The sequence below is a fragment of the Xiphophorus maculatus genome, chromosome 5 (genome assembly GCF_002775205.1).
Source record: "Xiphophorus maculatus strain JP 163 A chromosome 5, X_maculatus-5.0-male, whole genome shotgun sequence".
NCBI classification, from domain to species: domain Eukaryota; kingdom Metazoa; phylum Chordata; class Actinopteri; order Cyprinodontiformes; family Poeciliidae; genus Xiphophorus; species Xiphophorus maculatus.
Window position 1 is genome coordinate 6,601,883 of NC_036447.1, and position 14,232 is coordinate 6,616,114.

General features: G+C 36.7%; 1 protein-coding gene across 6 annotated transcripts in view; it reads right to left on the bottom strand.

Moving 5' to 3' along the window:
- LOC102216694 (myomesin-2-like) overlaps window positions 1-14,232 on the bottom strand; it is a 34,723-nt gene that overhangs the window by 2,359 nt on the left and 18,132 nt on the right. For 2 of the 6 annotated variants that reach the window (XM_023334089.1, XM_023334093.1), the window contains 20 exons: window positions 13,125-13,142; window positions 12,425-12,599; window positions 10,586-10,707; window positions 10,415-10,432; window positions 8,667-8,854; window positions 8,459-8,585; window positions 7,369-7,547; window positions 7,175-7,289; window positions 6,295-6,454; window positions 5,963-6,069; window positions 5,816-5,860; window positions 5,592-5,728; window positions 4,304-4,448; window positions 4,105-4,164; window positions 3,129-3,196; window positions 2,908-3,021; window positions 2,742-2,829; window positions 2,620-2,658; window positions 1,537-1,642; window positions 871-1,034 (listed from right to left, as the gene is read on the bottom strand). In XM_023334089.1, coding sequence (XP_023189857.1) covers window positions 871-1,034; window positions 1,537-1,642; window positions 2,620-2,658; window positions 2,742-2,829; window positions 2,908-3,021; window positions 3,129-3,196; window positions 4,105-4,164; window positions 4,304-4,448; window positions 5,592-5,728; window positions 5,816-5,860; window positions 5,963-6,069; window positions 6,295-6,454; window positions 7,175-7,289; window positions 7,369-7,547; window positions 8,459-8,585; window positions 8,667-8,854; window positions 10,415-10,432; window positions 10,586-10,707; window positions 12,425-12,599; window positions 13,125-13,142 — 2,175 coding nt within the window. The remainder of the gene's footprint in view (window positions 1-870; window positions 1,035-1,536; window positions 1,643-2,619; window positions 2,659-2,741; window positions 2,830-2,907; window positions 3,022-3,128; window positions 3,197-4,104; window positions 4,165-4,303; window positions 4,449-5,591; window positions 5,729-5,815; window positions 5,861-5,962; window positions 6,070-6,294; window positions 6,455-7,174; window positions 7,290-7,368; window positions 7,548-8,458; window positions 8,586-8,666; window positions 8,855-10,414; window positions 10,433-10,585; window positions 10,708-12,424; window positions 12,600-13,124; window positions 13,143-14,232) is intronic. The other 4 variants (XM_023334091.1, XM_023334094.1, XM_023334090.1 and 1 more) reach the window with 3 other exon arrangements.

A 14,232-nucleotide genomic window follows, 5' to 3' on the forward strand; every position in this document is an offset into this window, starting at 1 on the left:
ATACACATCACTGAACATGCTGTAAACATTTCGTTGTTAAGTCAGTTAAAATGCCGCAGTTTTAAATCTTTTTTTTTAGTGTTTTTAAAGGCGACCTGTAATGAAAAATTAATATTTTCCACATTTTTGTACTTCCATATGGGTTTCTGTTGCTTCTAAAAAAAAAGCAAAGTCCCTTAAAACAAACAATTAGCCATCTTTTGAAATTACCATAATGGTTCTTGGTGTCTGGAAAATTATTTGTTTCAAAAACCTTCTGACAAATCAACAAATCAGATTGCACTGAACCGTTACCTAGCAACCCAGAAAAGCCCAGCCCGTCACCAAGCAACACAAGCCGAGTTCATAAGATGTTTGGTCAGTTGGTTTTACTGCTGTATGCGCTGTACAATGGCTGCTGGAAAAGACGACTGTTTTGTTGTTGACTTGCCATTCAGAAACCATTTGCTGAGTTCTTATTGGTTGTGCAGGAGGCTCTACTTTTGCTTTTCAAAAATGTACTGTTGTATAATTGCGCACCTGTTTGCAGCCATTTTCATGAACGAGTGTAAACGTTGAGTTGTGGGCGTGGTGCGGCATCTTATTTGTATTTAAAGTGACTAGAGGCCCTAAAGCTTAAGATAGGCAGAACTAAGCAGATTAAATCTCATTATCTAAGAATGATTTTGTGGAAAAAATGTGATGAACATGTTTTGTTTAGCCGTTGTATTTATCCTAACTTGTTCAAGGAGCAAAATAGTTTTTCTTTAAAGAAAAATCAGTAGCTCTGCTCTGAAATGTGGTGCAAAATCCCTGATTGGTGCAGCTCTAATCGTAGATTATATATATATTTTTATAGCTGCATGTGTAGAGGTGGAGGTAGTTTAACACCTTGTCCTGAGAGGTCAAAGGTCCGGGTGTGAGTCGTAACGCCGTCGGAGATCTCAATGGCGTAGTGACCCTTCTCCTTGTCGGAAGGATCACAAATCTGCATCCAGGCCATCTCTGCAGTGCCGCCAATCCTCATCTTCTCAGAGGACGCAATCTTACTGTCCCTGCAGTCACACACACATCACTACTAAGACTTCAAAAACTACACACACACATATACATATATATATATGCTACTTAAACCTTATGTTTAAGTAGCATAAAGTTAACATTTTCCAAATCAGAAGTAAAGCAGTGCTGTGCAATAAGAACTGGTTTGTGTTGTTAAGGTATGTAGGTGTGTACTACACGGTTGACTGTATGTCACAGAAATTAAATGAGCTCTGACACTGTTGATGTTCATAAGTAAAACAAGTCTAACGTCAGCAGAGGGTTCTCAAGCTGCAGACACTTTTTACATTAAAGAAGAACTTAATAAATCAGATAATACTAGATATTTGTAATTAAACTGAAACATTTCAGTGTAAAACAAGCAAAAAATCTCAAATTCAGCCTCATATTTTGATCCAGATGTTACTAAATCCTGACAAGGAAATGGATGATGATTTCACGTCTGTTTTTGCGTGTTAGTGCTTAATAAGTTGCGTTTAAACTCTGGTGATGTACTTGTGCTTCCAGACAGTCTTCATCTCCTCTGTGTAGTAGTTCATGTAGCATTGCAGTCTGATGCCCTCTGGAGTACACTGCATGACCAGCTCAGAGGCAGACGCGCCTGGAAACACACACACACACACGCACACACACACACCGTCAGGAACCAGGAAGACAAACACCAGCCACCGACTCAGAGGGATTTCTGTCAAGCTGCTTTTCTTCTGCACCAGAAATCTACAGTGGCTTCTTCTCTCCATCCTATGAAATGTACAACAACTTTTCCAATTGCATTACGATCCAAGACATAATCCAATTTACTGGTACTGCTGACAGTGGTGTGTCCTCATAGTGGAACATTCGGTAAAGTCCAACTTTTCATTAAATGCATTTATTCAGTGTAAAAAAAACAATTTTCTCTTTAAAATCCCTTAAATTTTCAGCCATTTTGACCCAAAATGCTTTAAAAAACATAAATCATGCTAAAGTTGTGAGAAACAGATGCATCTGAAGGAAGTTTCAGATTATGTTGGGTTGTGGACTAACTATTTTATTGGAACTAATTGTGGATGTAAAAATAACATTTTTGATCAAGATTTTGAACAAATTTGCTGATTAATTTCACAAACATAATTGCACAGAATAAAAGTTCTGTTTGAAATCCAATGTCTAAAAAGAGTCTGATTGTAACTGTATTTATTCTATTCTATTGTAAAACTCAGTTCTTTAATAGGTTCTTCTGCTTTGACTAGATGAGAATATTTTAAGCTTTTCACCAACAGAAGCTCAATTTAGGTTTGGAGTGAAATAGGAAGATTATATGGAAAAGCACCACACAGCTTCCATGCAGCACGGTGGAAGACGTGTGATGCTGTTAAATACCAACAACTGGTTATTGAGTAAACACTAGATGTAAGTGAACATTAAGAGTCTAAATAATTAAGACATAGACAGACTTTATTATCATCAACTGAACATTTAAAATGTACATAATGAGTGACATTTGATTGCAAGGCTCCAATAATAATAAACAAGTTAATAAATAAGAATAAAAGGTACCAAAATAAAAATATTATATTAATAGCAGGTCAAACTTACCAGCATTGCGAGCAATTGCATTGATGATGTCATCAAACACTGAAAATCAAAGAGGAAAAACTGAATCTACACATATTTTAACTTTTAAACAGATTAAACAAATATCACTCTGTCATAAATACCTTTGCCAGAAATGTCAAAAACAGAAGTGTCCTTTCCTTTGTCGTCACTCAGCACGGCTTTGTAAACGCCTTGATCTTTTCTGGAGAACTTCACAAAACACAAACAGATTTTTATCCGTCAGCAGCTGCATATCAACCTTAAGAGGTTGATATTCATTGTATTTACCAGAGGCAGAGGAAGAGCGCAGGATCCAGACATGACGTTGGGCGCAGTCTCAGGAACAACCTCATCATCCTCCTTGTACCAGTGGAAAACCGTGTCTTTTTTTACGTTGGCCACCTACGAGCACAGGCGAAAACCGATTCACCTCAACCGCCGAGATAAGGTGGGAAGCTGGTGAAAGCTAACATTAAAATGCATAAAAACATGAACTAGAAGCCTGTTACCTTGCAGGTGAGCATCACTGTGCAATCCTCAGTGACGGTGAAATCAAGATACTCAGAGAAATGTGGACCTGCAGTGGAAACAAAATGAGAACATTTCTCATTTTGGGTCTGAAGAAAGGCAGCTATCAATGAAAGATGCATTAAAATTAAGGCTGCAACTAACAATTATTTTAGTGATCGACTAATTTATTGATTATTTTGATGATTCCGCAATTAAACAGATTTTTGAAAACTGGACTTATTTTATTAAATTTACTTGCTTATGAAGTGGCACATCATGCAGATTTTTCACTTAGCCGCAAACTTATTTTATCACAACATTAGAAAGACATAGATGTAAATACACAACAATTCAATTCCTTTTTTTAAAATAATACATATTTTATTGCATTAAATGCAATAAAATAGCATTTCTTTAGTGCACACTTGATTATTTGTACCAGTCTGTCGCAGGGCAACACAGAGACAGACAGGACAAACAACCCTACACACTCACACCTAGGGAGAATTTAGAGAGACCAATTTACCTAACAGTCGTGTTTTTGGACTGTGGGAGGAAGCCGGATGTACAGAGAGAACATGCAAACTCCGTGCAGAAATACCCCAGGCCAGGAATTGAACCCAGGACCTTCTTGCTGCAAGGCAACAGCTCTACCAACTGCACCACTGTGCAGTCCCCCAAAAATAAACCTTGTGGGTCAAATAAGACTGAACTTAAGGGGGCAGTATGATCTAAAATCAACCTTTTTTAGCTTTACATCATGTTATAATATTATTATTGTTATAATATCATTATAACGTAATGTTATAATAACATGTTTTGATTAATCGTTAACTGTTTCGATTAATTGAAACAGTTAACGATTAATCAATTACTGAATTATTTGACAATTATTTCAATCATCAATTTATCTGATTGTTTCAGTCTTAATTAAAATACTAAATTAAAATACAAGCTGACTCCCTGTGCTTTTACCTTGCTTCCTAATGTGCTCTTTCCTCTGAAACTCAGCCTCCTTCAGAGCTGCCTTGAACGCTGAAAATAAAAACAGCAACATGTTTTTCATAAATCCACCAAAAGTTGAAATACTTTAACAATAGCAGAGTTTACCAATACAATAGCTTTTCTCAGGTGATGTTTTATTTCAGAAATGTTGACCTAAAGTCAGTCTCACCGTCTCCCACCAGCACCAGGGAGCTCTGGGTCTTAGCTTTGCCGTCGTTGATCTGGACAGTGTACGTTCCCTCGTTGGCTCTGGTGAAATGATCCACGGTCATCTGGATGACCCCTGAAGCAACATCATGGCTGATCTTCTGACCCTGAGCGAAACGGTCATTTACATGCATCAGCTTTCGGTTTACAGTAAGGATTGAACAGGGCAATAAATCTGGACTCCTGCTGCGAGGATCTGTTGATTGTGTGATCTTTGGTTTGGTGTTGTGTGTTTACGTTAGAGGACTGAAACCAGGGAAGTCCTGATCTGAATCCTGAATCGAGTCCCGATTGGATACATTTAAAACACGAGGGGCAAAAAAACCTTGTTTTTTTATTTTATCTACCTTATTTATCATTTAACATAACACTGAGACTTTGTAAATCAAAGCATTTTTTTGTTAGAAAACAAACATTGGGCAATTTGAAAAACTGTATTTACAAAGTAGTTTTCCATGGCAGCTCTCACTGCTTGCTGTAACCGCGGTGCTGCAGGTGTTTCCTGTTTTGTTGCTAAAGTTTCCAATAAACCAGAGAAAGTAGCTGGACTTGTCACTAGTTATTGTTTTAATTTATCATGCGATTAATTGATTTACTGCTTATTGCGACAGGCTGAAGTCTGACTCTGTTCCACCATTTGGGTTTAGAACCAATATACAGATACAGCTCTGGAAATGATGAAGAGCCACTGCACTGAACCACTTTGAAAACCTCCTAAATGATCCACCAAATATTGATTTCTGAACTCTTCATCAGTTAAAACATTAGTGTTGTTGTTTCTAAATGACTATGAACTTGTTTTCTTTGCGTCTTTTTCGTTATTTTGACCATTTCTCATTTTCTGCAAATAAAAATAAATTTTTGCTTGGGATTTCAGAGACATGTCAGTAATTCATTGAATAAAAGGACAAAATTTATTTTACTCAAATTTATACCTATAAAGAGTAAATTCAGAGAAATTGATCATTTTTAGTGGGCTCTTGATTTTTCCTAGAGCTTTATATATCTGATCTCTGATTGGGATGTAACACCCGATTCCGATCTAGTCTGAAGCCATGTGATCCGACCTGGACTTTCCTAATTGCAACCAAGTGAAACTAAAGCAGATTGCTTGATAAGGATGAGGAGTGTGTATTCCTTTCATTTCTTTGAGCAAAAATGTCAGATTCAGTGAGGTTTCATACTATCACCCTAAATAAACACAGCAGAACGATTAGCACGTCGTCTGATTCTAAAGTGAAACGTTTTACCTCCCCGCTGGTAACCGCTTTGTCGTTAACGATGAACCTGTAGGAAACGGACGGAGACAGCTTGACGGCCTGCAGCCAGAAACGCACGTGTCCCTTCTCCAGAATCTCATAGTTGAGGTTGTGTTTCAGAGGAACGACTGCACAGAGACAACGACACGCAAATGCACCAACATTTGGTTAAAGAGGAAAAAATAACGCAGCAGGTGTGATGGCAAGACGTTTACCTGGATGTCTGATGGCGTAGCTGAGCTCAAGCATCGTGTTCAAAGCTAAGGAACAGATCCAAGAAAACAACCAGGAAGTCAGAGTGAACCAGAAGAGTCTGAACTGAGTACAAACTGGCTCTGAAGGTTCTGAAAGCGATGACCTACCGTCCTCAGTCAGGGTGTAGCTGGATGAAACTCCATCGGTGTCTGTGACGACCACAGAGTATCTGCCCAAATCGTCCTTATCAGGATTGGTGAAGGTCAGTCTGGAGCTGTGAAGCACAGAGTCATCACACTGTTTAATATACCAGAACGGCCTCCTCACTGTTATGACCTAGAGGGGCAGCATTACATGTTTTCCAGGCTCCATTTTATAGAACAATCAAGTAATTATGTCACCTTCAGTTGTTGTAAAAATGCTATATATATATATATATATATATATGTATATTCTGCACAGATGTAGACGTTTCCCTCCTGAAAGAGAGCAAGCTTACGTTCTGCCCTTTGCTGTGACAGTGGCTCTGGGGCAATCACCAATGGGTTTGTAGTTCTTTGACCACTCAAACTTGGATGTTTCACAGATCTCACAGGCCTCAAATGACAGGAAAACATCTCCGGTCTCCTCGTCCACACCGGCTACGATCTCCGTAGTTCCTGTTAGTAAAGATAAACAGATATGTGTTAGCATAAACTATATAAATAATATCTGCTTTTACTTAAAGGGGCCTTTTTATGCAAAATTCACTTTTTTTTTACTTCCATTTGGGTTTCGACTGCATCTAAAAACCGTCCAAGTGCGTAGAAACAGCCCATCAGGGTGTTTTTTGGCAATAAGTTAATGTTTTTTGGTGTCTGGAAAATGACTTCTGGAACGTAACGTTATAATCAGCAAGCAGTGTGCTGTTACCTAGCAACCCCAGCTAAGGCTAACCGTTACCTAGCAACCGAAGCTGAATTCCAGGATGTTTGGTAAGCTGGTTTTACCAATGTAAACGGCTGCTGGAAAAGGCAAGGGTTTTGTTGCTGACATACCCTATTTCTGCTTTTCAAGGATGTACAGTTGTATAAATGCTGTTTGCAGCCATTTTCACATGCAAGTGTAAACGTTGAGTTAGGGGGTGTGGCCAGCAGCAACTTATTTGAATTTAAAGTGACAGGATGCCATAAAACAGCTCAAAATAAGCAGAACCAACTTGACTAAAATCTCAATATCTAAGAATGATTTTGTGCAAAAAATGTAATGATCAGGTTTTGTAACTATCCTAACCTGTTCAAAGAAGCATACTAGGTGATCTTTAATGAAACATAAACATACTAATGTGAGATTGCATCTAACATACATGTTACGGGTCGGCAGCGTTAATTTGTTGTTACCTGGAAGAGCTTTGGCACAGACTGGCTCAGACAGCTCAGAGGTTTTTCCAACTCCCTTTGAATTGACAGCACGGACTCTGAAGACATAGCTACTCCCTTCCTCCAGTCCAGTCACCTGTAGCAAACCATGTGGAGCTGCTTCAAGGTGCTAAATCAAAACTGGAGTCTTATAGATGACTCCTCAGGTCTCCTACCTGCAGGTAACGATGACTCACAGGGTCTCCATTCAGAGTCACAAACTCACTTGAACCCTTCTTGGCCATATCCACAAAGTATCCAGTCACAGCGTCGGCTCCAGTATAAATGGGAGCTTTCCATAGGATGACCAGGGACTGACCTCTGACCTCCCTGAAGCTCAGGTCGTAGGCCGGGCCTTTAATAACACAGAACAAGCAGGTTCGCTCAGGAACACAAAAGATAAAACCTGGCAAAATCCAAAGTTTATTCCTAAATAGAACATTTACAGAGAACTTTTTTTAACATGTAAATGCAGGGCCGGATTTAGTGGAATGTGGGCCCTGGGCTACTGCAGGTTTTGGTACCATAAACACACAAATGTCTGACAATGTCAGGATTCATCTGACCCAAATTGGTAAAAGTGGTTCAGGGAGCATGAAGCTTTGTATCGTAGTATCAGCTTTGTTGAATAATAATTGAGTGAAACGCAGTAGGAGTCTAAATCATCCACATCTGTCAAACAAGATAACTCATCTAGATACTAAAACTCAGTAGTGTCCTCAAGAGGGGGTGGAGGGGGGCGAGGCCCCGACTGGAAATAAAAAAAAAATATTGACATTTTATTTTTCATTTTTGAAAATGAAAAATATCTAAAAATAATATATGCAATACATATGTAGAGTTTTAATTTTATCTTTAAAAATAAAATTGAGAAATGTAAACATTTTTAATTTTATTAAAAATATATTTTTTATTTTTAAAATTTTTAAATACAACTAGGAATCAACTTATAAGTAAAATTTTAAAATTGAAACATCTACTTATAATCTACTTAAGATGTACTTGTAGGTAGATTACAATTTCACAAATAGGTAAAATAAAATTTTTTGAAATTAATTTGATTAAAAATATATTTTTTTAATTTTAAAAATTAAAAATAAAATTGAAAATCAAAATATATACACATATACACACATTTTCTGGGGTCGCCACTCCCAGAACCCTGAAGCTGCTGAAAAGGTTATTATTGATCCAGACTGATTAATAATATTACACTAATTAAAAACCTCAGAGGAACTGATTAATTAATTACAAAGGAACGGATACCTGGCTGCTCCATGGTCCAAGCTTCACATTTCAGCGGCGTACTGGGAGCTGATGGTAGACCAACACCAGCTAGATTAGCAGCCTGGATCCTGAACTCATAAAAAGTTCCCTCTGTTAGATTGTCCACCTAAAATAACAAACAAAGCTTGATTTTAATTACAGTTAAAATATAGCAAGACATTATTTTTCAATGCTTCAGCAAACTCACAGTGCAGATCCGTTCAGTGACAGCAGCCAGGTTGACCTCCTTCCACACCAAAGTGTCAGCGTCCCGCTTGTCGATGTAGTAAGCCTTGACCTTGGATCCGCCGCAGTGTTTGGGTTTCTTCCAGGCCAAAGTCATGGAGGAGCCGTCACAGCTCAGCATGGTGATGCCGTACGGAGCGCTGGGAGTCGCTGAAAATGTCACAAGTTCCCATTTGAACTTCAAACTTTTCACACATTCTCTTCAGGATTTGTACAGTAGTTTTTAAAAAGCATTTTAAGGGGCGTGCCCTGGTGGCGTAGGGGATAGAGTATTGTATTGTGATCACATGTGCAGAAGGGGTTTCTGATGGGGTGAATTGGGCATATGCCCAGGGCGGCTTCTCCTCAGGGGCGCCATGAACTGTTATACTGGTAAACACTTTTGTAGTGAAATCTGTTGCCTGTTTCTTCCTTGAAAAGCAATTATTTCACAAATGATAGGGCTTCTTATAAAAGTTGCGCAAATTAATTTGTTTCTTGGCGTGCAATAGTGTTATTAAAAAACATTAATTGACAATTGTACAGTCAAATTTGTGTCTTGATTAAAATGCAACAGAAGAAAACAATTATACAAGTGACAAATGGTGCAATTTATTACAATTGCATTTATTTTCTACAGTATTTATTTTTTGTATTTGAATTGTATAGACACATTGCAACGTGACGTCAAGCGCACACGACTCTGCTGGCGAACAATGACTACCATTGGTTTTAGCTGCCAAGTTGTCATAACACGCTAAATCTTAAATGTACGTAAAAGACAAGGAGATGCAGTGCTTTGTTACTAGATAACAAGGTCAGGAAAAAGTTTTAATTTAAAGAAAATAGCAAGGGACAGTGAAGTAGGTCAGTTATGCTAGCTTGACTATGACAACCTTAAGACGTAGATGTGCTGTGGAATTCTGAGTTTCAGTTCCGTTAAAAAAACAATAAAAAAACTCACCAACTCTGACCGATAATCAGTAAATTAAATTAGCTAATCTGTCACCTCTATGCTGAGACGATGACTAATTAATATCTGCAAAATAAAGATAATGAAATCATAATACTGTAAAGGATTGGATGTTCTGTTCTTTGTGTGGGAAATGCCTGAGTGTTTTTTGATGTTGAATCCTGATACACTAGTGGTGTTGTCAGTTGCTAAGGCAACGGGTCTGTGTGTAGTGTGGCCAACACAGAGAGCTAGAAAAGAAGAATACAAGTTGTTCTTCACCGGTTTTCTGCATAATTTTTCCCTTTTCTGTGACGCGCTGCTCTAGATTAACACCTACATCTCCAGGTTTCATTTTGTTAACACAATTGTTCTACCGCAGCAGTGCAGCTATGGATGGCAACATATCATCTTTTTGCCCTTTATTGTTGTGCAGAATCACAACATTTCCAGATGTAAACAATAACATGCAACACACTTTTAAGTGCCTGGTATATAGTTTGTGCCTTGCTATGTGTGTTTGTACTATTATTCTTGTTTCTTGTGAATATTAACAGAAATTTTTAGTGTATCTATGATGGTACAGGGCATATTGGCCCAGGGCCCCAAACAGGCTGGGACCGCCCCTGCACATGTGAACTTGTGTGTTTGAACTTTTACTGTGAAGAGTAAAAACTGGAACAGCGGGAGATGAAAGACGTGGTTTTGTTAGGGTGAAGGAGGAACAAAAACAGGAAGTGAGTCAGTATAGTTGGATATTAACTCGTTTTAATACATACCGTAATCCACTCCCTTCCCTGGACAGAATAATGGAATGAGACGTACTGAGGATGAGCTTTGCCACCTAATGGGTTACTTTTTAACTTTTTATTTCAAACGCTTGTAGATTTATCTGACCAGAAGTAGGTTGAAAATGCAGTCTGAGTCCCAGAGGTATTTATTTTCCTTACCCAGAGCCGGCTCCACGGCGATGGGTGAGGACTCCTGAGACTCTTCGCTGAGGCCAAAGATGTTCACAGCCTGGACGCGGAAAACGTAGCTCTCCCCTGGGATGAGGCCGTGGACCACAAACCTGACACACATTCAGTACGTTTCATTATAAATAACAATAATCATCAGCACTCTAATCAGGTTTAACTAACATGACCGGGGTTTTTTTGTAATATATAGCAATATTTTTGCAGACTAATATTAAGAAAAACCAATTGTATGGTTCTAATCCTGTGCTTACATGTTATTTTTCAAACTACAGAAATATATTTAATGGGGTATTTAATCAGGTTGGGCTGTTCAAATCAAGAAGAAAAATGTCTAAATTAAATAAATTTTAAGATAAAATATTATCATCCGTATGGGCTTTTGGAGTCACATATTGAATATTTTAAGTTTAGAACTGGTTTTTAATGGAAAATTACAGATCACTTGATTGCCAACGAGATAAACAAGCTTTAATTTGGATCGGGACTTTAATGTGTTCATTTTGATTAATTAATTACATAGATTTTAATGCAATCAATTGCATTGTTTTAATTAACATTTTTATTTAATTTATTTTTTATTTACATGCAAAGGTTCTTGCTGGAACCCTGTGTATTTACATGTTTCTGGTACGGCCATAAATCTGACACACAAGCTACATCCAAAAACAGCAAAAGATGACAAAATCATTTCTTCTTGACCTGGGAATTAATTTTTGCATCAAAAACTGATCTGATGAAATGCTGGAAAAGATTATTGTTGTGTTGAAGTTATGCTAAAAGGAGTTAGCCTGTTAGCACCGCTATTCCAGCTGAAAATAGCATCTCAATGCTAAACGTGTAGCAGCAGCACAGACGTCCGCAGTGCTAATGTCAGCGACCACAGTTCACATTTCTAAATTTGTGTTTTTTCAGAGGTTACATGAATGATGAGATTTTTCTAAAACATTTTGAAATCTGGATGGTTCTAATAGCTCTTTGCACCAATCTGATGATTGAATAACCTAAATAAGATTATAACAACAAATACTGTATCTTTATGGTTATGTCTATTTCTTCAATAATTTAGCAGCAAATGGCTGTTGAGTTGAAAATTCTGCTTATTTTTGTCAATATCTGGTTTTCCATTAAACTGATTAATTAATTACAGCCTCTGTAATTAATTAAATTAACAATTTTAATCGAGTTTCACCACTAGTCCCAGAGCAAATATTAGAAACACTGAGTTACCCTTTCGATCAAGACGTCTTAATTTACAGACTTTACAGTTTGGCAGGAATCTCTCAGTAGTTCAGCTCTTAATCAGAAACTTCAATGATTTTTTAAATCATGTCAAATTTTACCGATAAAATAAGAGGGGAACACCAGGCCTCTGTCTTGGGCCCACTTCTTTTTTTGGTCCACTCTTGGACTGTGGTGCAAAAGTTTTGGACAAACCTAATGTTTGTACAAAAAGCAAAACATTGAAACTGAAAAAGTATTTTGAATTTTCTCTTTCGGACTCGATGTTCTTTTCAAACTTTTGGCCCAGTTTGGCGTTTGGGTGGCGCCTCAGGAGAGCGGGAGTGTGGGAATGTAACTAGCAAAAAAAGCAAAACAAAACAAAAGCAGAACAAAATGTTCCCTGCTGTTACATTCAGCAACAATGGGAATTAGAAATGACTGTAAAAACAGCATCAACATTCTGTGTTTACGTGATTGGCTGCTTATGTCAACACACAGCGGGAAAACATGTTAACTTTTTACCTCAGAAATCTCTCCCAGCAGTGAGAACTGGAACTGATCTGCCGTTCAGATCCCAGCACGTCTCACCTGTTATGTCTGAACGGTTTGTGGTTACAGGGGAACCACTCCTTGGCTCCGACAACCCGGCCGTCGATGTAATAACCCAGCAGGTTTTTCAGATGTTTTGGAGTTTCCCATTGGACAAACACAGAGGACTTGGTGTTTCTGGTGGCAACAATCTGCCCCGGAGCCGAGGGAACGCCTGTTTAATAAAAAAACATCTGTTAAAGAGGTCAGGATCTATCTATTGAATGCATTTAAATTAACTTTGGAGTCAAATGGAAAATGTTATGTTGAACCAAAAATTTTGAATCAACAAAAACTATACATAAAAGTCACACTGATTACATTAAAATCATGTTTAAAGTCTCTGAAGTTGAGTTAAAAAAGGACAGAGAACAATTTTACAATAATCTAAGACATGAGACATTATATAACCTGCTTACAACTTCTTCTTCAAGATAATAGTCAAATGAACAACTCTTTGTAAAGTTTTTATTGTGTTTTTAGTGAAATAAACTGAGACAATTTATTTTGTGAAACAAGTGAGTGGTTTTGTTTTTCCACGACATTTACATCAACACAGTGGGAGACGGAGACATTGGTGCTTTAACAGCAAACTGAAAGAGTGCATCAAAAACAGAACACAATAGAATAGTCATTATTGATTTAAATTAAAGGTGCAAGACTCCGCATGAAAGTGATTTATGATTTTATTCATACATACCAACCGGCAGCTCGATACCTGCAACAACAGTCACTTTTTAAATAAAAAACTGGCTAAGCTTAAACATTTTACATATTGTGAGGTAAATATTTACATTTAAATAATGGAAAACTCTTAGCTACAAACTATGGGGTTGTGTTGAAAGTTGCACAGTCAAAAATTAACAGCAGTAATTTGGGATAAGAAGAAAAAAATAAGAGTTAATTCTTCAGTCATTGTTTTCATAATATTATTCCTTTAACTATACATTTCACAGTTTCAAACTAAGTATTTAGTTTCAAACTAAGTATTTAGTTTGAAAGCTAAATATTTAGTTTCACACCAAATATTTTTACTTTGAACATAAATATTTAGCTTTGAACTAAGCATTTATTTAGCAGGTTATAGATTAAGCTTCAAACAAAATATGTAGCTTAAAGCTAAATATTTATATTAAAGTTAAATATTTATCTTTAAGTTAAAGCTAAATATTTAGCTTTAATATAAATATTTAGCTTTAATACTTATTAAAGCTAAATATTATTTAGCTTTAAATAATATTTAAAGCTAAATAATAGCTTTAAAATATGTATTTATTTTAATAAATATTTATTTAATTAATAAATATTTATTAAAGCTACATATTTAGCTTTAATATTTAGCTAAATATTAAAGCTAAATAATATTATTAAAGCTAAATATTATTTAGCTAGCAATGTAAATATTTAGCCTCAAACAAAATATTTAGCACAAAGCTACATATTTTCTTAGCAATCTAAATATTTCATTTGTAAACTACATATGTGGCTTATTTTACTATATTTAATTTGAAGGTACAGTTTAGTTTCTAAACTAAATAATAAATTAAATATTTAGACTGAAATTGTGACATTTATAAATGAATGAATATTAAGGTGAGAAAGAGACTTTGAAAAATGCATCCCCCTTTTCTTTTCTCTTATGACAGACTACAGAACCCAAAATATTGACTGTGTAACTTTACAAACGACACTTGCTAACAAAAATAAAATAATAATTTCACGATGCTGCTTTTCTATGAAACTCTGTTTGAATTTGTGGAGACACAAACTGGTGAGATGATATGAAGGGCCGTTTAGGACAAAAACTA